Below are 22,767 nucleotides of genomic sequence, written 5' to 3'. Positions count from 1 at the left end.
ATCAATCAATCAATCAATGATCAATCAATCAATCAAAAAAATCTTCCCCTATATGGTGAATGGATCTCGGGTAGCCTACTACATTGCTGTAAGTAACCCATAGACTGTAAAAAATATGGACAAAGCGTTCCGCGGGTCTAACATGAACGTAAAATGAAGCCTGTCAGTCCTTGAATTGTACATCACCATCTTTCTAGATCCGTTTGGGCCCAGCTGGCCATTGGCTGGCACAGACAACGAGACGGGACTTCCCCCCTTCTTCTCCGTTGGTTTTTATTTTGACTCGCAATCCCGATCATAGACTGTAACGGTAGCCACGCCCCTCAGAAAATACGCGACTTTATGGTAATTTTTTTATAAATGGGACCATAATTTTCGAAAAAGAATATTATGACATTAGAAATGAGACTTTAAACTAGTGACTGGAAGCAGAAAGTATTCATGACCATGTTTATTAAGGTAATACAGTCTAGGTGAAATTGGGCCCAAATACATGGACTTCTATGGGGCTATGGGTTTTTTTTGGGCCCAATGACAGCGCCACAACAGGCCATTATATGAACTTTCAGGAAATCCCGATTTCCTTAGTGGCTTCACAAAATATCTGTCTGACTCAGACTGCCCCCCTGAAGTAACCACAGGTTCTCCTCCAGGGGCAATTGCCAACCCCTAGTGTTCATAATTTTGAGACGCTGAGTGCATCTCAAAATCAATACACTATCTATGTGACATGTTAGATATTCTGTAACAAACCACACGTTTATTTACCACTTTAAGTCAACCCCGCAAAAATAAAAGTTTGAAAGGGCCGGGTACATGTAACGGTGTAGCACTGCCACCTAGTGGACAAACCTGTGTGCCAGTGTTGTGTGTGTGTGTGTGTGTGTGTGTGTGTGTGTGTGTGTGTGTGTGTGTGTGTGTGTGTGTGTGTGTGTGTGTGTGTGTGTGTGTGTGTGTGTGTGTGTGCGCGTGCGTGCGTGCGTGCGTGCGTGTGTGTGTGTGTGTGTGTGTGTGTGTGTGTGTGTGTGTGTGTGTGTGTGTGTTTGATTGATTGATTGAAATCTTTATTAACAGTTTGTAGAATTTACAGTACATTTTAAGCACAAACTCAATACAAAGACTGTCAACTGTGAGTGGACGACCCAATTAAGCATTACACTTGTTTACAACAGGGTCCACATTGTTCAATTCATCAAAACATTTAAAGACATACAAACATTTAGAGACATACAAATAGACATTTCTCTGTAGGTAAAGAACAGAATAGGAATTCATCATATGGGAAGCAAAAAAGGGAAAAGATACTATATACAGTGAGGGAAAATGGGGTGGGGGGGTGGGGGGGAGTGTGTGTGTGTGTGGAGTGTGTGTGTGTGTGGAGACATTTTGCATAATGTAGGCCTACTCAATTAGTATTTCTATGCAATATTGATAGCCTACTTGACTTGTCAAACTCAATCAATTCATTAAAGACACTACAGTACAGCTATTATACTGTGTGATGCCTGCCTGTCAGAGAGGGGGCCACACGCACACACATTCACACACTACAGACGTTTTACAACATTGCGAGTTTGTGCCGGTTTGTGCTCGTGCTGCTGCTGATAGTGTTTGAACCAAAAACAAGACCAAAGCTGGTGTCATGTTTCACTTCTCACTCTCAAAAATGAAGAGGAAACAAACGTCAAGCACAATTCTCACATTACAGCAGAGATATATACATTTATATAAACCAGCAAAGCAACCCACCAATAATCCGGTGACAAACTAAAAAGTAAGTAAAGTCAATGGTAAAAGTACTCATATTTTGTACTTAAGTAAAAGTAACAATACGACAATGTAGAAATACTCTGTATTGTAAAAGTATCCTACTAAAATATAGTTGGGGAAAAGCACAAAAGTATTGGCTTAAAATATACTTAAAGGACCACTTCACCACTTTTCAACCTATCTTCATATAATAGGTCCTCACTAATAATCATGAAAAAATGGCATGATTTTTTTCTACTCAGTCTGTGTCTCATAGGACGGCTGTGGGCAGTTTAGAAACCGTCTTCCAGTGACATCATCATTAGGCAGAATTTGTTTTTTATAAAGATTTCTTTACAAATATATTTAGATTTTCATTATCGTGAGAACGATGGCTTCCATTTTCGCATTGCAACTTTTCAGGACTAGAAAGCCTGCAGTTTCTATTAGCTTGTATTCCCCATCGACGATGTCACTGGAAGACGGTTTCTGAACTGCCCACAGCCCTCCTATGAGACACAGACAGAGTAGAAAAAAATTGCACCATTTTTTCATGATTATCAGTGAGGACCTATTATATGAAGATAGGTTGAAAAGTGGTGAAGTGGTCCTTTAAGTAAAAGGAAAAGTGCTCATTATGCATGCTTTATGCACAATGTCCCATTTCACCACACCAGTACTTTAAGTACAATTAGTTGCTTTTACAAATTACAACAAATTACAACACTGAATACATTTAAATTGGGACGATGCTTGCATGCAGGTTATTCCAATTTCCAATTCCCCAGCATCCCACCCTGGCCCTTTAAGAGAGCGTGAGACTCGACTCGTCGTTACAATGTTGCCTTCAACTCAACAGCGCAGAGAGATCAACCCAAAAATACCGGTACAGGTTGGAGTAGAGAGAAGGCGTATGGGATGTCCTTGTGGGCTCGCTGACTTTTAAAGGAGACTGCCCTGTCCTGTGCAGCCTGTGCTGTTGTTGACTTGACTTGACTACAACAGCTAACAGTCCAACTTTGGAATGCCGGATGGTCGAATAAACAGATGAAGTTCACCAGAGATATCTGTCGTCTGTTGGGCATAGGTGGCGGTAAGTGGAGCAAAAGCTGTCACTCGTTTTGGTGCTTACAACTTTTAGGCTGCAACTCATATTTCTTTCGCAAACGATCGTACGTATAGCCTACTATGCAATAGGCTATGCAATGACTGACACTGACACGGGAGTTTAAAACAGCTGTGGATCGTTTATTATCAGTGATTATGATTAATAGCTTAAGAATGCGGTTGTGATCTGGTGTGCGCGCTTTTTATTCCTTTCCAACCATTGACTCTGCATTTGCTTGATATATATATATATAAAGGCTATCAGTTTCAGAGAAAACCTGTAGTTGAACACAGTTACCGCCGCCGCAGCTGAGCTCTATATAGAGACACGCAGCGGCATATGTTAACAGTTGCATAATTGTGTCCAGACATTGCTGAGAGTGGAGAGAAGAGAGAAGTGCACTGTTGCAAACATCCGCGGGCTACTTTGCTTTAATTTCTTTGGGGAAAATAGCAGTGCCAGTTAGCACTCGACTTTGCATTGATTATGTCATTATTACAGTGTTACAAATATATCATAAATATTATGCAAATCAGTTCCCCAGTAGTAGATGTGTTAATTAATTAGTTCCACTTTACATAAACCAAAAGTGTGTTGGGTGTTGTGGGAGTAATTTAGGGCCGGATTTACAGTAGTAGTATAGGTCCCTGGGCAGCTAGGCTAGTCAGGGCCCCCCTTGGGCGTGCACCGTGCAATTAGAAAAAAATAAAATGGGGTATTTTGGTTTAATTTTGGTGTCATTTTGGGGGTAACCAGCCCCCCCAAAAGAGAGAGAGGCATGCAGACAGACAGACTAGTCGCTGTCCATGGTGGGTTTTAGACCAGACCAGCCGCTTTCCGCAGCTACCCCACAACACAGCAGCCACTGAGTGCAGACAGCAGAGCAGAAGCTCTCAATGTTTTATTTTATATATTTTTTGCCTGGTCCCCCCCCCCCCCCTCCCCTCGGGATCCAACACTATGGAATGCACCTCCCCATTACAATCAGAACTGCAACCTCACTCCCAATCTTCCGCAGTAGTCTGAAAACCCACCTTTTCAGACTCCATCATGGCCTGTAGCACTTACCCTACCCACTTTCTGTAGACTTAGATAGCATTTGATACAGACTTATAGCATGTAATGTAGACAGCACTAGAATTGCATATGTAGTCATAGCACTGCACTAGTATGTTTAGCGTAGTATAGCATATATGTATACCGGTAGTTTATATAGTTTCATTATATAGATATTCCACTGTTACGTTCTTAGCTTACGCATGTTTCATGATAACTATGTACGTATGTGATGTATTGCCATGCTTTTTGTTCTTGCTTAATGTAAATCGCTCTGGATTAAGAGCGTCTGCTAAATGCCTAAATTGTAAATTGTAAAATTGATGCAGCCCACTCTAGCCCAGCGGTAAATCCGGGCCTGTGTCACCACCACCACCACCACAGAGGCCGAGTGGGTTTCGACTGCATGGTGCCTCTCCTCAGGCAGAACAACACAAGTTGGCCTGGGTGGTTGTGTTGTGTGTCCTTTCCTTGTTTCTGCACTATAGCGCCGCCTACAGGTTGGCCAGGGGTGTGGTTGTGATGGACATTTTAGTCAAAATTGCCATGATGTATTATGAACCCTTTTAACGCTTGCTTATGTTGTTGACACATTCTTCCAACATCGGGTGCATGGGCCACAGACATGTATGGGGGTGAGAGGTGACCTCATGTGAGCTGTGCCATTCCAATGGAAGCATGGCCATTTGGTGCACCATGATCCCAGTTTGACCTACAGTAGAAGAAGAAATCACTCACATGTTTTCATGTATGTTTTTCTGCATGTGCATGCATAGTGCAGGGGATGGCGCAAGTCAGTTTGGCTTCGGACTGTGTTTTTCTAAGTCAGGGGTCTTCAGCAACAGGGGGGTCTGGGACCCCTAGGGGGTCCTCAGAGTTACTACAGTGGGACTGTCAAATCTGTGTGTGATATAGGATAACCTTTCTACAGTAACCATACTTGAACCCTAGCTTCCCTATTCTGAGGGGAACTTTAGCCAAATATAGCTCTGCAAGGCATTGTCAGCTAGTAGATTTTCGACAAAGAGGTTTGGTGTAGACTAGAAGGAAAAAGGGCAGGGTACAGAGTGAAAGGTCAAGTATTGACGGCTTAAGTGGTTAAATGATTTAAAATACACAGTAACATCACACACATCAACACTGATGACTGTAATGCCAAACACGTCTATGAAACTATACGAAATCTATAGAAAATGTTTAAACTTTAATACAAAACCTATAGTGGGGGTCCCTGCTTCATCTGTCTCTCAGCTATAGGTTGTCCTTGGCCTAAAGAACTTTGAAGACATAATCAATGGCTAATTTAAGAACTGGAACTTTTTGAGAGACTGTACTTATACAATAATAAATATATATTAATTGCTATTACTATAAAAGTAAAGAAAACTGAACCTACTGACTGCAGTCAACGGCCTATGCTCTATGAAAAGGAGAGATTGGCATGAGTTATCAAATTCTACATAGAAATACTTTAGTATTAATAATTTTGTTTCAGGCCATAACATGCTTGAACATCGCACTAAGTAGGACATTTAGTTAATTAAAAAGTGAAAAAACAAACAAAACAAACACCTGGAGAGAGACAGACAGTCTCCCTTTGGAACAGAGATAAACAGGTTTCATAGAGTTGGAGCTCAAGGTCTTAGATAGCGAGAGAACACCTGCCTGTCTTCCACCCCTATACACTCTCTGAGTTACAGAGCTTTAAAGGTCCATTTAGTTGCAAACTGTCACTAATTTAGCTGGGGGGACCCCCTAGAAGTCTGTCAAGGACCCCTGCTCTTTGAGAAATCACTACTATAGTGTCTCTGTCAGGTGGAAACCTCATATGTCCATAAATAACTGTTACTTTTCAGGATTCGAAAATGTGGCTCGAAACGGACTGTCAAATATTTTAAATTATTTTAAAAATACATTTGGAGTATCATCGCTGGCGGGCCACGGTGTTGCCTAACTGTCGTGATAATTGTTTACATACATGTTGAAAGATTTTCATTTATTTTCACAACATTTTCGGAAATAGCATATCTACAACATGTGGTTATTTCCAGTAGTAATGTTTAGTTTTAGTTTTTTTAAATACCAGTAAGATGCCTGAGGCCATTAATTCGCCTGGGTGACGGCAGACTGCTGAGCGAGCGCTGGCTCTTTGGAATGGGGGGTCAGATCAACATATCCGCCTGGGTGACAGCAGACTGCTGGGCAAGCACTGGTGCTTTGGCATGGGGGGGTAAGATCTTAATTTTCGGGAATGTTGAGAACTCTAGTTTTCGCCGGCTGCCGGGCGCGGCTGCACTAATAACTTTGGGGCAGTCCCGTCTAGAGTTTGAATGGACAGGTATGAGTTAAAAGGGAGACATCGAAGAGGAATTATGGATGGGGAAGGATCAACATATGGAATGTCAGAACAGTTCAGCTCCATATATGGAGATCTAAGGGTTTGAGGTTTGAGTTCAGATGTAGAGTTGCTGGCCAATATGGATGACATCAGGGATCTCCATATATGGGCTTAAAGGGGCATTCCACTCATTTTAATTTTTTTACTATGTCATTAATATAGTCCCCCATTCTGTGTTTCCTAGAACTGGAGGTCTGAAAAAAATCATTAACATGGTGAATCACGTCTTGATGACGTCATCAAGATGTGATTCACCATGTTAATGATTTTATTCGTGCACGCATCCGCCTGGGTGGTGGCAGGCTGCTGGGCGAGCGCTGGCACTTTGGCATGGGGGGTCAGATCAACATATATGGAATGGCCATAGATGGAGCGTGTCACAAGGCGTGACCATATATGGAGGCGTGACGTGACACACGGAAATGCAGGTTTTCATAGTAACAGCGACCTACAGTCTCAATTAAATATGTCAGTCATTTCTTTGGTAGCCTATAAGTTAAGTTATTTATTTGTCATATCTACCCTGTGCAACTTAAAAGCCTAAAAGCCAAAACATTCATTATGTTCCAGTGTTCAACTACAAAAACACAATGAAATAGTTAATCGCAATATTCGTGTGACAATTAATTGTCTGTAAAATGTCATACTTGTGACAGCCCTAGCAGCAAGCCGCAAGCGTCTGTGTGTATGAGAGACAGAGGTGTGTGTGTGTGTGTGTGTGTGTGTGTGTGTGTGTGTGTGTGTGCGTGTGTGTGTGTGTGTGTGTGTCTCTCTCTGAGGATTTTACTGAGTGCTTATTTCTGCAGGTGTGCGCTGTCTCACCATTATGCAGTGTGAAAGAAGAGCAAGACGATAATTAGCGTGAATTGAAAGCTGTTATTATCATCATTTTAGTTTCCTGTCCCTTGAACTGATTCAATTAGAGACTAGACTAGAGAGATTAAAAGGACAAGAAGAGAAAGAAAGGATTGTTGAGTGTGTGACGTGTGTGTGTGTGTGTGTGTGTGTGTGTATGTGTGTGTGTGTGTGTGTGTGTGTGTGTGTGTGTGTGTGTGTGTGTGTGTGTGTGTGTGTGTGTGCGTGTGTGCGTGCGTGCGTGCGTGTGTGTGTGTGCGTGCCGTAGGGAAGTAGCTATGGTGGTGGGAAGATGCATTCCTCACTAAGGGTTTAATGTGTCGATACTTTATAAATGCTGTGTCACAATCACAGCTTGCGGAACTAAATGTAAGACTCACTGCTTGAGTTTAAGTAATAATAATATCCACAGATTGGATCTATAAACGTAGACTGGTAACTATGAACGTACGGCAGTGGTTTTCAACCAGTGGTCCGGGGGACCACCAGTGGGCCTTGAGGGGGTTCCAGGTGGTCCCCAGCTAATAGATGGAGAGTTGCTAACCAAATGGGCCCTTATGATCTTTAACTCGTGAGTGTAAAATTATTTTAGGCTCTCAAGAGTTACATTATACTTTGTTGTATTGTAAAGCACTTTGCGCTGCACTCGTGTCATGAAAGGTGCTCTATAAATAAAGTTTATTATTATTATTATTGTTACACATCTGCATTGCTTAATTAAAGGGATATTTCACTTTCAAAAAAGCTTTTGGTCATTTCATCGTTTACTCAGTCTTACAGTATGTGAACACCCAGACAGTTTTTAAGTTACAGCACTTTGAGATTCCGTGGAATGTAAAGTGCATTATAAATAAAACGTATTATTATTATTATTATCAAAAACACTGCATCCTTTTTTATGGTGATTGATTTTGTCCTTCTAATACGTGAGGGGCCGTGGTTTTTCATTTACTGTTTTCATTTATTTTTAAATATTGTGTTTGAAAAATAATGAGGAGGAGGGAGAAGCTGCTGCAGGACCAAAGAGACTAAATAATCCAAACAATATTTAAAAATAAATAAAATGTAATTAAAAAGTAAATTAAAAACCCAGGGCCCCCTCACGTATTAGAAGGACAATATCAGTCACCAGAAAAAAGGATGGTGTTTTTAATGAATCTATCATGGTTAAAATGGAGTTAGAATTAATAATGGGTTTGGGTATGGGGCGGGGCAACAAAATTAATATCAAATATCTAAATACTGAAACAAGTAACTTAAAACCTGTCTGGGTGTTCACATAAGATGATGAAATGACCAAAAAGTTTTTTTTGAAAGTGAAATTTCCCTTTAAGTTAATTTACAAGAAGTCTACACAATTCAACGTTTGCCTGTTGTCTCTCCTAATGGTGCCAACATCAATACAGAATGGAATTGAGGACAACGACAACAACATATTCATTAGTTTTGGATCTGAGAGGCTACATCTCATCAAATGGTGTTCTGTGTCACTGTGTGGCTCAAATACCCAATAAGTAATGGGCCTTGATATGAGCAGGGTTGAAAACCACTGACAAGACATACGGTCAGATGTTCCCAAACCTTTTAATGTCAAGGATTCCCTAGTTTGATGTGCATTATTAGGCTGTGGGCCAGCCATCATAACTCTCAGAATTACAGGCCATTAAGGGTCCATTAAATGACCCTTAATGGCCTTGATCAAATGGAAAAATGGACTCCATTTGATTCCTAACAATCAACATTTTGGTTGGTGGGATCTCACTTTGGGAACAACTGGTTTAGGTAATATATCCATATAGTTGCAGGAGGTGCTGATACCTCCATTTGCGGTATTTATCACAGTATATTTGCATAATGTCTCTGTCTCTGTCCAAAACTGTTGCTTTCCAGGATTCAAATTCAAAACTAGCAAACTCGATATGATACGAACATACGATACGATTCTCTACGGGAGTTTTGATGATTGTGTAAATGTTTATTTTTTATGTTTTGAAAGAGGTCAAATGAGGTGTAATAGAGTGAAACGTAGCCTTTGAAACTTCCTCTTATTGTTGTACTGTATAGGTACAGTACAGAACAAAGGCCTTGTGCTGGAAAATCCAATAACTGTCTCATGAATAGTTCAGTGTGTGTGTGTGTGTGTGTGTGTGTGTGTGTGTGTGTGTGTGTGTGTGTGTGTGTGTGTGTGTGTGTGTGTGTGTGTGTGTGTGTGTGTGCGTGCACACAATATAAAGTTGGAGATCGTGAGGGAATGTGGGAGAACGATTGGATGCCATATTTCCCTCTTCAAGCCTTGAAGAGGGAAGCCTTCTCTCTCCCGCCCACATGTTAATTGTTTGTATTTTAACTTTTAACTTTTATTTTCTTGTTTTCCACATTTCTTTTATCAGTGCTGTGAACGCACACAGCTTCTCCCATGGCCTTGGGAATCCGATACAGCACGTCGGGGACATTCCGTGTCACACAGTAAAACGCAATCTGTTTCTCATTGCGTTGCATTGTAGTCTTCTGTAGCAACACGTGAAGAATATATACAGTACACATGCTGTCAAATTAACCACAGATAGCCGAATGTCCTTCATCATCATATGATGAATAGCGAGTATATCCGTGAGCTTGTTTATATATCGTTGGATTTGTCGGTGTTCGGGCATAAACCATCTTATCTCCATATTCTAACTTTCTGTGTTTTGTCGTAAGTTAACGCCCCTTACTTGATCATACTACAACCTCACACAAAAGTAGCAAATGTAGCAGATCCACAAACTCCACAGGCAGATTAGCACATTAGATCGACAGATTAGCACTTCGTTGCTGTTGGGCCTTGTTTAAGTATGGTGTAATGCTCCTATTTTTGTGTGACACTCTTGTATGATGAAGTAGTGCCGTTATTATTATTATTATTTATCTCTTATCATATCTCCATAGCTGAAATATGGAGATATGCAGTTTCTGCCCGACAGCGACTGTAATTTCCAAAGCTTATTACTCTATACTGTTCTTCCTGGTCTGTTGGTTCAGAAACCAGATTGTCTGGAGGAAGTGGCTGTTCTGCCAGTGGCCTTATGGCTGCAGAGCCATGCACTGTGCCAAGATGCAGGACTCTCTGCCTGCCCTGTCTGCCTTTCTTTGAGATCCTGTGTCACGTGACATCCACCCGCCCTGACATCTGTGACACATGGCAGACGCCGAGCAGTCAGTCATTATTATTACACACACTGACAACAACACAAACCCTTGGCTGCACCACATGGCTTTTTACCACCACTGTTCATTTTGACAGCACATTTTGGATTTAGTTTTAGTCATAGTCTTTTGAATAAAATTCCATTTACGTTATGTTTTGTCATCTGAAATGTTTCAGATTTAGTCTAGTTTTAGTCAACTAAATGTCTTAAGATTTTAGTTTACTAATGTATTTTGACAGACCTTGATGGCCACACATAAGAACTGATTTTACACGTGGTTGCACTCTGAACATTCTACAAGCTCACAATGCTGTGAAGCGCAACCAAACATAAAATGTCTTTTAGTAATTAGTTCCACTGCTCTCTTATCCACTAGTCCCTCCCTATAACATTTTGTCTTTTAGTCTTAGTTTTAGTCATCATAGCTTAGTTTTTATTTGTCATGGAAGAAAGGTAGTCGACGAACCTTTTTTCACCATAGCTTTAGTCTATGAAATTAACACTGCTTACCACATGGGGCATCAATCTCTGAGGTGAGTTATTAGTTAGTTAATCATGTAATTTCACATGACATGATTCTCTCACCACAGGCACATACTCATGTTGATTGACGAGAGTCTGAATGGGTAGCTTGTTTCATGGCTTCTGAGATGAAGGACAGGCATGAGCATATTTGGGCACAGACACATGGCACACACGCACACACACACACACACACACACACACAAGCACGCACGCACGCACACACAGAAACAGACGCACAAAAAAAGATTCCACTTGTATAGCACTTCTCCTCTCTGAAGAAGCATGTCTCAAACTATTTACAGTAAAAAAAAACACTGCACGCTTGACGGGCATTCTGCTCACTCCCTCCCTCCCTGCCTCCGTCTATGCTTCAGTTTCGAACACTATATACTCCACTGTGAGGGGAGGCGTTGTTGTGGCCTTAATGCCGAGCAGATTCCCTTTCCACTCATTCCAGAACTCTGTCAGAAGAGTCTATTTTCAAAACCGTGGCTCCCTCTCTCCTCCACTATAGCTTTTCTCATCTGTCTGACATCCTCCTGCATTCCAGGGAAAATTCGAGGCCTTCGAGGCGTTTTTCGGCTGATCCTCCCCGTTATCCATGGCGAGTGCCACGCCACGATCACTGAAACGCTCTCATGGGGAGCTGTGTGACTTAATGCAAGCAGCCCAACACTCTCTCCACATGTAGGCCTGCATGTCATTGCTATAGGCTTAAAGCGCTCCGTAGGTTAGAGTCCAGAAAGATCCACAAGCTCGAAACATGGCTCAAAATGCGTCTGGAAATGGGGCTGGAAATGGGGCGCGAATCGACACGTTTTGAGCGTTTTGTAGATCTGCTACTTTTGAATTTGAATTCTGAAAAGTAACAGTTTTCCACCTGACAGAGACGATTTGACAATGATTGATAATCAGATTCTAAATAATTTCCAAACCTTTCCCACTTGACAATCTGGAAAGTGGAAAGAAAGAAAGAAAGACAATTTATTTGGACAATGCACATGCAGGCAGAATTATTTTCGAGATGCGTGCGTGCGTGCGTGTGTGCGTGCGTGCGTGCGTGTGTGCGTGCGTGCGTGAGAAATGACCTCTGTTGTACAGATATCCTATCAGGCTGTTTGTACAGACGCTGACTGAGGGACATAGCAGGGAACACACACCTGTTTAAAGCTCCGCTGCTATACTTAGCTGCACGCCGGTGTTGCACACCCAAAATAGTAATACCCAGCTCACAACAACAAGCCATGCATGCACGCACGCACACCTCTAAATGAATGAGTGGACCGTGCTGTAATGTACCTCACACACTACATCAAAACACACTACTTTTGTAAACTCAACCAAATGCAAAATTCTCAAAATGTTAATGTCACTATACATTTTATTTACCCTTGTTTTTGTTTAGTTGTTATTACTGTATCATTTCTTGAGCAGCTCCAGTTATAGTGTAATATGTACTCTTAGCTTAAGCTTAAGCTACAGCACACAAACACCCCAGGAAACATTAACAATGAACTTTATTATTATTACCTTCAGCTGCATTTACCCAGACTCTCTATTTTACCAGTGTTTGGCCCAGGGTTAAAGGTTAGGGTTTAGGTTAAGGTTAAGTTTAGGCATAGTTTTTGGTGAGGTTAAAGGTTAGCATCATGATTCATGGTGGACCTTATTTTTTTAAGGCAAGTACTCCAGGCTCCATGCAGTACAAATGTGACTGAGCAACGTTCGCTTGTAGGTGAGTTGACTCAAGTGAGTTGACTCAAGTACTGGGGTTGTCTGAGTACTTACTGCAGTCCACCACTGCTTGTGTGTCAGTGTTACCTCATTGCTATTTATATTTGCTAAACACACCAACCCCCCCCCCGCATACACACAGCCACTGAGCTCTGTCCATTACTGTTGCAGGATGCAGGATTGTGTGACATTGGGGCTCCAGCCCACCCTAGCCCAACGGTAGATCCGTGTGTGTGTGTGTGTGCGTGTGTGTGTGTGTGTGTGTGTGTGTGTGTGTGTGTGTGTGTGTGTGTGTGTCTGTGTGAATAGCCTATAGGATCAAATTGCTTCGCTCCTTTACGTCTGTCATCCCTCTCACCTTTCTAAACTGTCTATCTAGGCACAGGGAAGGATTCAAACTACTCTTATCAAGCTTGTCAATCGGCTATTTTCAGCGAAAGCTTTCCCCAGAAAACAGGAAAATACACTAGTATAGATCCCTGAGGGACTCCGGTCAACCATATAAGGTTTAAGTAATAAAGAGAAGATTCCTGTCATACCAGGGGCCTCCGCAATAATTGCGGTTCACAACCCAACATGTAGCAAGGCTAGTGGCGTGCTGTGTGGGAGCTAGTTCGCCTCCGTTCTCCTCGAGAAACGTTCAAATTATCACAATTACTCAGCGCTGATTACATTACATTACACTTTTGAAAGTGGAGTCTAAAGTCGTTGTTGAGTTGGACCTTGGCCTGTAGGGAGTGTGCATACAACGTTTTACACATATCGGTGCAGTTATATTTAAATATGTGACTCGGCCTGTTATAGCTCCACCATGAGGCTGATTTGAAAAATGTCACAAGTGGCATTTATTCCTAGGCCTAGTGAGAATATGCGTGCACAGTTTCACCGCAATCGGACGCTGTGTCAATGATGGCATTTTGTACAAAACGGCCTACTCCTGAAAACTTTGGAGGCCAATCTTAGCCAATCAGGCTGGAATATGAGAAATCAAACAGATCTGTCTTGATCACATGACTATAGAAATCATGTGTACCGATTTGCATGAAATATGGATAAAAATGTAGTATTATCAAAAAATGTGTTTTACATAAGTCGGCCTCCTGGTGGTGCTATAAAGAGCAGATGTGAGAAACACAGGGCAAAGGTTTTACACAGATCGGTGCAGTTATAGCGCCACCAAGAGGCTGAGTTGAAAATGTTCACGTGGCATTTCTTCGGCCTAGTGGGAATATGCGTGCAACATTTCATGGAAATGTGTTCATGATTCGCGGCATTTTGTTTGAAACTGAGCACTCTGAAAGACACGTTTAATGTAATTGCTATAGACTGTGTACCAATTTGCGTGAAGTTTGGACAAAATCTGTAGGTGTACTGTAAAGAAATGTGTTTTGAATAAAGCGGCCTCCTGGTGGCGCTATAACAGGCCCGTGTGAAAGGTTTGGGGCAGAGTGGCTGCGATCAAGCAAACGGTGCCAGAGATAGCTCTGTTCACAGACGGACACATGGACGGACGGACGGACGGAGTGCAAAACATACTCTCCCCAAGCCGTCGGCCTGGTGGAGACAAAAAAAGAGGTAGCCTGTATCTTTATAGCTACAGGAGTAGCAGGAATACATTTCAGTAGCCTGGATCATGTCTTTAAAAACCAGGTGCATCTCGGACATCTCCCATCCCCTCAGCTCTGAGTACAGGCCTAAAGGTTCCAGGGGCCAAAAGTATAACAGGTATAAATTCTCCTTCGTACCTGTGTCTATCCAGGCCTTAAATGACGATAGGAGGAGGAGGTAACTTTGTAACTTTGTTGCCGTTATGAATTTCCATTGCTACACTGAAACCTTGAACTGCTGTTTTTATTTTCTATGTGTACCATGTTCTTTTTACTGTGTTTTATGTGATTCATGTGTCTGCCTGTTATGCTTTGCTGTAAACCAAATCACCCTTCGGGGACAAACAAATAAATGAACCTGAACCTGAACCAACGCAGCATTAAAGCCTGGGAATTAGCTTACTGTAAATCAGTATGTCAAATAATGTACAATTATTGTGTTGTGAAGCAAGGATATGACAAATAAATGTAAATATGAAATACAGAAATATAATGTAAATATGTAAATATATGTCAAATAAATACGTAGTATAAATGTAAATCAAATACTGCCCCTGAAGGCCTGGGGCCTTAATTGCTTCACAACACAGAACTATTCTGTTACAACATGCCTGACCGTTGAGGTTTTGCATATTTGTAATGAATATGGACTTGAGGCTTGAAGTGACTTGAAGTGACAGCACGTCACTTCATGCCATGCTGCAAGCGTATGTACATCTACTATTTCTGTCTCGAAAGTGTGCGAACTACTGATTTTAGAATCGACCGCCAGTCTTATTGGCTTAAACTATAATTTTACATTTTCCTTATCGTTTTGTTTTCCTTTGAGGACGTGGTGGGATAGATTGAGTCCGGAGACCCTTGGGAAGTATGGTTACACAATGTGTGTTCTAGTCACTTACAAGTTACAACCAAGAAAAAAGGACAGCATTTTACATTTACACAGTCCAACAAGTTCTTACGTGCAGAATTGTGTTTCTGTCAGCTTCTGTTCAGGAGTCTTCTCTCTTCAGCTAGTGTCTAATTGGGGTTATTTATTTTGCCAAATAACAGCCATTCTCGTTTTGAGCTTGTCGATCTGACGGCTACTTTTGATGCTTTTGAATTTTAATCCTGAATAGTAACAGTTTTGGAACATTTGAGGTTTCCCCCCCGACAGAGACGATGTATGTAGGTCTTTCTGTGTGCCAGCATGGACAGCTTCTATAGTTAACTTCCCGCTTCCACACAGAAACACCTACATGAAAACAAACCCATAATTAACATTTTTTTGCCTTCAGCTGAGTGTACCTCTCAAGTAAGAAAGTAAGTCAAAATGTCTGCTCTGAAACGGGTTGGTCCACGGCCAAATACATATCATTTTTGGAGCCCTTGGCTCAAAAAGATTCAAGATTCAAGACTTTATTGCCATGTTAACAGAGTTGATTGGAATTTGAAAGTTTGAGAACCACTGCTTTAGAAGGTACAGGTCTGACACATCATAAAGCATTGTTGTGACAGAGAGGGTGTGTGTGTAAGGTTTCACTATGGGTCATCATCCAAACAATAACTGACGCAGGAATGGATTACATCTGCATGTCGGCATGGATAATAATATGTGACAGACACTGGGAGTCCACATACCCATTCACCCACCCATAGAAAAAATGCACCCACCCACACAATCACAACATCATTAGAGAGCAGCTTTCATTATACGGACGGGTCTATACTAGGCAGGAAGCCAGGAACCTCCAATCTCCTGAGAATGCCAGACTTGTGGTTGGAATTAGTACAGAGGCCTGAAGTTGGTTCAACCAAACAGGTGTAGCTCCAGCACAGGTGACGTTGTCTGCCTTGCCTTGCCTTGCCTTGCCTTGCCTTGCCTTGCCTTGCCTTGCCTTGCCTTGCCTTGCCTTGCCTTGCCTTGCCTTGCCTTGCCTTGCCTTGCCTTGCCTTGCCTTGCCTTGCTCGACTACCACCAACTGAATCTGTCTGTTACTGGCAACCTTTTATACTCAGCTGGAGGCAATTAGTTTGGACTCCACCATGTCTTGTGTCTTGTCAAGGAGTAGAATAATGGATAATTCAAATAAATAAATAAAAATGAAATAAATACAGACAGTTTAGACACTCACATCAATTATATTCAAACTGTTAATGAACTACAGGTACACAAGACTTCCTTCAAAATGACTGTACTATAATTATAAGCAATTACCAATACACTCCCCCCCCCCCTGCCATCTTAACTATGGTCCAGCCCAATTATGCTGGCATTCAACCAAACTTATCCATCACACTTTACTTAGATTGTGCATTATATTCACCCATTCACACACATCATCATCATTTTTCGACCGCGGTCGAGGTCATAGATTTCACAATGCCACGCCAGACTTTCCGGTCCTTCATTGCCATCACCAGTTCCTGATTACTGATGCATGTGTCCCTAGCGATGACATCAGGGAACGACAGTTTTCTACCTCTGGTCTGCGGCAGGACTCCATAGTAGAAGGGAAGATATAACCTCATGGTCAGTTCTGTAGCAGTGGCCGGCAAAACTGTGTTCTTCTGGATCGGACTAGTGAAGAAACATTTTCAAACACAAACTAAAAACACACCTTCAGATTAACCTTTTCTCCACCCTGCCGTAGCACTTTATTGAGGCTTTCCATCATGTATTTTATTATTATTATATATATTTTTTCTCTTAACAAATATCTTAAATGCTGGACCTTCTCATGCCTATTTTGAACTGCAACCCTGTATGTAAGGTGCTATATAAATAAAGCTTATTATTATTAGATTTGTCGATGGGTGGCTCTTCCAAGAGAGATTTTGCACTCTCATTAGAAAGCGGGTGTATAAGTGCCATCCACCCGTTTCTCTAATTTATTTGAAAGTGTCCATGTCTCGGAGCCATAGGGCTGTATTTTGCGTGTCTTAGGTACCAGGTCTTATTACTTAACTTAAGACCTGGAGGCGTGGTCAATGCTCTTTGGCCACTCAGAATAGCCAAATGGCATTGATCACGCCTCCAAGTCTTAAGTTAAGTAATAAAACCTGGAGTAGAATCGGCTCGACGGTCGTCCTAAATATTTTACTAAGCTTCACACACAGATGGTGGAGGAAGCAATGCAAATCACCGTCTTGCTCAAGGACACTTCAACTTCAACACAAACTCTATGGGAGCACCGGAATCGAACTGGGAGGTTCCGGGAGCCTTCCGGTTCCCAAGTGGCCACTCATCAAAAGTGTCAGATCTACAAGCTCACAGCGTTAGAACTAAGTGACATCATCCATGGGGAATCCAAGCTAATGGAAACTGGAGGCTTTCTATTCCTGGAAAGTTAAATAATGGATGCCATTGCTCTGGCGTTAATACAAATCTATTGTTTTAAAAACAAACAGAAAAACAATGATGTCACTGGTCACTGATGATCATTGATCATACAGTATATAAATAAATTAAGCAGCCATTCGTAGTTGCGACTATAAATAGTACACTTGAACCGAACGGCACTGAAACGTCAGAGAACCAGTTGTGTTGGGTATGAGAGGTATGATGGGTATGTGGCCTTGTGGTGGAAGGTTGAGCTGGAGTGTTTTTTTTCTGGCCAGGACCACATAGTTTTGATCCCTTCGACAACGATCCAAGGACGAGCAATCATTCTGTGGACCACCACATGATGTTTGTTTAAAACCTTACCAGGGTCACGGTGGGCACAGTCGGTAGTGCTGTCGCCTCAACAGCTAGAAGGTCCTGGGTTCGATTCCCGCTGGGGACGCTGTGGGCACTGGGGGCGTCATCAGTGCCCATACCCTTTCTGTGTGGAGTTTGCATGTTCTCCCCGTGTCCCCTAGGGTAGGTAGTAGGTAGTAGGTACCCTCACAGAAAACATGCAGTAATCCTGGTCTCTAAACTACCTCCCCCTGGCCAGCCAGGGCGCCTGATGGAGGGGAAATGAACTGGTCGGAATAACGTGTTCCTTCCACATGCTACGTCTGGCTGGGGAAACTCTCCCCTGTCAGGTGAAAAGAAGCAGCTTGGACTCCTCATGCATAGAAGGAAGCATGAGGTCAGTCCGCTGCCCCCCCACGTTGGCAGAGGAAGTGTAGTGCCCAGGATTACATTAGATAATTGACACTGGGTGAAAAGAATGGGTTACAAAATTGTGGGTTAAAAACTTTGTTAGAAAAAAAAAAAGGTTTATTAGAAAAAAAAAATACTTCTCCCTCATGGCGAAGTAGCAGGTGGATATTATCGTCTCTGTCTGTCGGGTGGAGACCTCATAATATGCCCAAAACTGTTACTTTTCAGGATTCAAATTAAAAAGTAGCAAAGGTAGCATATATACAAGTTCAAAACGGCTCGCTTCGTGCCGCATTTCAAGCGTGTGGATCCACTACTTTTGATACTTTTACGACGTGGCACTGTAGTATTAGGCTGGAACCAGACGGATCTATCGGAGTCCAGACCAATGGCTCTCGGCAGCTACGCAGTGATGTTTGTCGGCCACGCCAGGCTACTGTATGATGATCAAGTATGGTGTTAATATGTGTGTGTGTGTGTGTGTGTGTGTGTGTGTGTGTGTGTGCGTGCGTGCGTGCGTGCGTGCGTGCGTGCGTGCGTGCGTGCGTGCGTGCGTGCGTGCGTGCGTGCGCGCGTGCATGCGTGCATGCATGCGTTTGTGTGTGTGTGTGTGTGTAGATGGGCCAGATGAGGAGGAGATGGAGGTTGGGGGCGGGGCTTCTGACCAGACAGATGGAGGAGGAGACAGCTATATTTCACAGGTATGCGCGCGCACGCACGCACGCACACACAGGTGACAAACGTTTTGTGCATCAGGGTCTGGGGATTGGACCTTGGTGAAGACCCTTGATCCGAAACACGTCTTCTAAAGAGCACCTGTTTCCAGTTTCTGATAATTACGGACCCACACAGCTCTTCCTCGTCTCTTGATTCAAACGAGCAAACAAACAAACTGCTTGTTTGGGTGACTCACGGTAGAAGACAGGGAGGGTTAAGCAAATATCACTATAGGATTGGAATTTAAGCTATTCAAAGAGACAGTGCCCTCAATAACCTCATACCTGCCAAACTACTTCTCCAGAGTGAGTAACACCCACAGCCACGACGCCAGAGGCAGCCACCATGATCTGAGATTTAGAACAAACACGGACAAACACGGGAAAGTGCTAATTAAGATTGGCCTGAAAAAACCTCTATCAGGAGACCAAAATGGGAGGGGATCAATCAATCTATCAATCAATCAATCAAGAAAAGTGTGGGTGGGGCAGGGGAAAAGTTCCTGCCTACCATCATGCAGTCATCCCTGGCACGACATCTTTTCAGATGGGGTACATCTCAATTTGGGGGTACTCGCCATGAAAAGGTTTCCGAAACATCCTCCCCACACCAACAGTTAGGGTCATCGGTGACAGCGACTATCCACATGGGAAGGATCGGCATAATAATGACTATAAATTGGCCGAAAAATGACAAATGTGAAAAAGATAAAGACAAAGAAACGTGGGCCATCTTGTATCTTGGATTCAGTGTGTGTGTGTGTGTGTGTGTGTGTGTGTGTGTGTGTGTGTGTGTGTGTGTGTGTGTGTGTGTGTGTGTGTGTGTGCACGCGCGCGCATGCGTGTGCTCACTGTGCTGTGCAGGACACACTCAGTGGAGAGGAGTGTCTCAGCGAAGAGGAGAGAAACAGACGGAGAGCAGAGAAGAGGAGAGCCAAGAGGAAAGTGAGTAGAGAGATGGGCCAGCGCCACCAACAGTCCACCTGCACACACTACATCAAACACATTGGTCTCGTAAGTAAGGATCTTATGCGTTTTCAAAAGGAGATATCCAGAAATGTAACCACTTTGAGTCTTTGTAAATTTGACTTCAGTTGGCTCTGTACTGTGACTTGCCTACACCAAATCTCCTCAACGAAAATAGCCAAGCTACAAGCTCACAATGAGCTCCTGTGAGCTTGTAGATTGGCTATTTTTGGCTAATGTTTCTATCCATATCTATATGGATGCATGCTATAGGGTTCAACTGGTTGAAAGATGCGGTCTAATTTCAGGATTCGTCTGCTCGTATTGTACTATACTGTAGGCTACTCGGGAAATCTTACGTGTGTTACAGAGTTATAAAGAGTCAGAGTTAAAGAGCCAGTTAGAACGGCTGATCTGGATTCCAGAATGCCGTTAGTACCAAGCACAAGTCTTACTGTATATCGTCTCAGTCCAAAACTGTTACTTTTCGGGATTCAAATTCAAAAGCAGCAAAAAAAGCAGATATACAAGGTCAAAAACTCAAAACACGATGCTTCGAGCCATGTGTTACTACTTGCTACTTTTGATACTTATGTGACACTGTAGCGTGATCAAGTAGGGCGTTCATTCATGAAAAATGTCAATGTGACTCTAAACTCCCGTCTTCTTCCTTCCAGAGACAGAAACAACGGAAGAAACTAGAGAAAGAGGAGAAGCTGGAGGATTCACCAGGCCAGGCGAGACTCATTTCCTTCCTTTTTCTGTACTTCTCTCTACTGTGGGTTTTTTTTGGACCGTCACATTCCATGTTTGCAATGTTGGGCGTTCTTGGAATGCAAAGCTTATTCAACCGTTACACTCACTATAATATAAGTCCATCTGGAGAGGACAGGAGCATCCGCTATACATGCCTAAAACGGTAACGCCGTGCTGAAATTCGTGACCCATGAGGCCTTAGGAATGGAATAGTTGAAATGCTTTCCTACAGTTCTCACTAGGGTCAGTTGCCAACCGAATTTAAAAACCACAGATGATTCCATCCACAAAAATGCTGTTGTTCTCTAAAAAAAGTCTGATGGGGGGAGGGGGGGATTGAGAACCACTGGAATAGTGGTTGTTTTCGAACAATGTTCTCATGGATTGAATTCTCAGCCACCAGCATGCCCGGAAGCAGGTTGCGCAGCGAAAATAGCCGTTCTACAAGCTCTAGATTGGCTATTTTTGGTTATTTTAAGATTAGAGCATTTGAAGTGGTAAAACTAGCAAATCATGTTCATCTTCCATAAAGCCCTAAGGGTCTGGCATAGGATATTTCATACTAAAGCAAAGCATTCCTTCACGTAGTTGGTAGAACAGCAGGAACAATATTACTAAAATATCATAATTTTATTATTTTATTTTATATTTTTTATGGAGGGACAGACAGTAGGCTGACAGGAAATGGGGAGAGAGATGGGGGGAAGACATGCAGTAAAGGCTGTCGGGATCGGGAGTCGAACCCGCGGCACACTGCCAGACTGCATTACCATGCCTGGACCACTGAGCCATGGCCCAGGCCCATAATTTTGTCATATTGTCTTAATTGTTTAAGAAACACAGAGTGATAGTGTGTGTGTGGGGGGGGGGGTCCTTTCACACTGTTTTCACATGTTGCACATTTGTAATTTTCAGTTGTGATATTTTATTTTGCTTTAATCCATGGGTCTGGGTAACGAAAAATAATTGTCATGCCGATGGTGGTGGTGGTGGTGGGGGGAGACCTTTGAGAACCACTGGTAGTGTTGTTTTGGAACAGTGATGCATTATTCTACCACAGGTTTCGAGGAAGCAATCTGATTGGTTGAAACAGCCTTCTAGCCGTGGGTTAAACCAGCACTGTTCACCACCTAATCAAAACAAATAATTCAGCTGCTCTGTTCTCCCAGAGCGCTAGCAAACTCGGTGGTTAGGCTAGCTAGTTTCTTGGGACATTTGTGGTCGTAGTGACTACATCTGTCATTAAAAAAAAAATCTGCGATTTTCTTAGTTTTAAGGGTAACTGTAGAATTGCAATATTACACTTGAGTCGTGGCAATAATCACGTTAACCCACACCCTCTCGTGTAATATTGCTTAAGTAGTAGTTGGCCCTCCTCCTCCACACTAAAGAGGTTTGCTCTGTATGTGTCTCCCCCGAACAGGGTCAACAGGGGGGAGAGCGTGGAGGAGGAGGAGGAGCAGCGTGGGAGAGTGACAGTGACGAGGAGGAGGAGGAGGAGAAGAAGGTCACCACAGGAAGAGTAGCTCCTTTCAGGAGCAACAAAGAGCCATCACATTCACCACCTCCTGCCCATGTCGTTCCTCGCCCCGCAGCGCCTCCTCCTGCCCTGGTGACAACCAGGAACACCGGCAACAACCGCCATACCCCCCCCGCCTGCAGAGCCGTGGAGGAGGTGGGTGGATGGCTGGCATGCTAGACAAGGCCTCACAATCGCACGCAGTTTCATTGTCACGTCACAGGGTTTTTTTTTTTTTACAGTTCTTGGGTGAAATTGGGTGCAAGCTATAGCTATAGCTATACATTGTTTTGTTGTTTTGCCCGGGGAAAGAAAGAAAGAACGAAAAGAAAAAATGTAAAGGGGGGAAAGGTGAAGAAGGGGAAGGAGAAAATATAAATCAAGGGGAAAGCACAGAGTTGCGTAGAATGGAATGTGGAAGTGGCAAGAAGGGAGAGACAGACTGAGTGAATGAGAAAAGGGGAATATACGGATTCATACTGCGGTAAATAGAAGATATAGATCTATACGAGCTT

The 22,767-nt window shown here is 42.8% G+C and overlaps 1 protein-coding gene across 1 annotated transcript in view; it reads left to right on the top strand.

Moving 5' to 3' along the window:
• The first annotated feature begins 2,630 nt into the window (after positions 1–2,630).
• The window catches only part of LOC310859444 (uncharacterized protein), a 40,103-nt gene continuing 19,966 nt past the window's right edge, over positions 2,631–22,767 (top strand). The window contains exons 1-5 of the mRNA XM_083765987.1: positions 2,631–2,842; positions 18,914–18,996; positions 19,876–19,956; positions 20,655–20,714; positions 22,157–22,408. Coding sequence (XP_083622113.1) covers positions 2,797–2,842; positions 18,914–18,996; positions 19,876–19,956; positions 20,655–20,714; positions 22,157–22,408 — 522 coding nt within the window. The 5' untranslated portion in view covers positions 2,631–2,796. The remainder of the gene's footprint in view (positions 2,843–18,913; positions 18,997–19,875; positions 19,957–20,654; positions 20,715–22,156; positions 22,409–22,767) is intronic.

The sequence above is a fragment of the Protomyctophum parallelum genome (assembly GCF_964188405.1).
Source record: "Protomyctophum parallelum genome assembly, chromosome: 5".
Classification (NCBI taxonomy): domain Eukaryota; kingdom Metazoa; phylum Chordata; class Actinopteri; order Myctophiformes; family Myctophidae; genus Protomyctophum; species Protomyctophum parallelum.
This window is presented reverse-complemented; position numbering and strand designations above follow the sequence as displayed.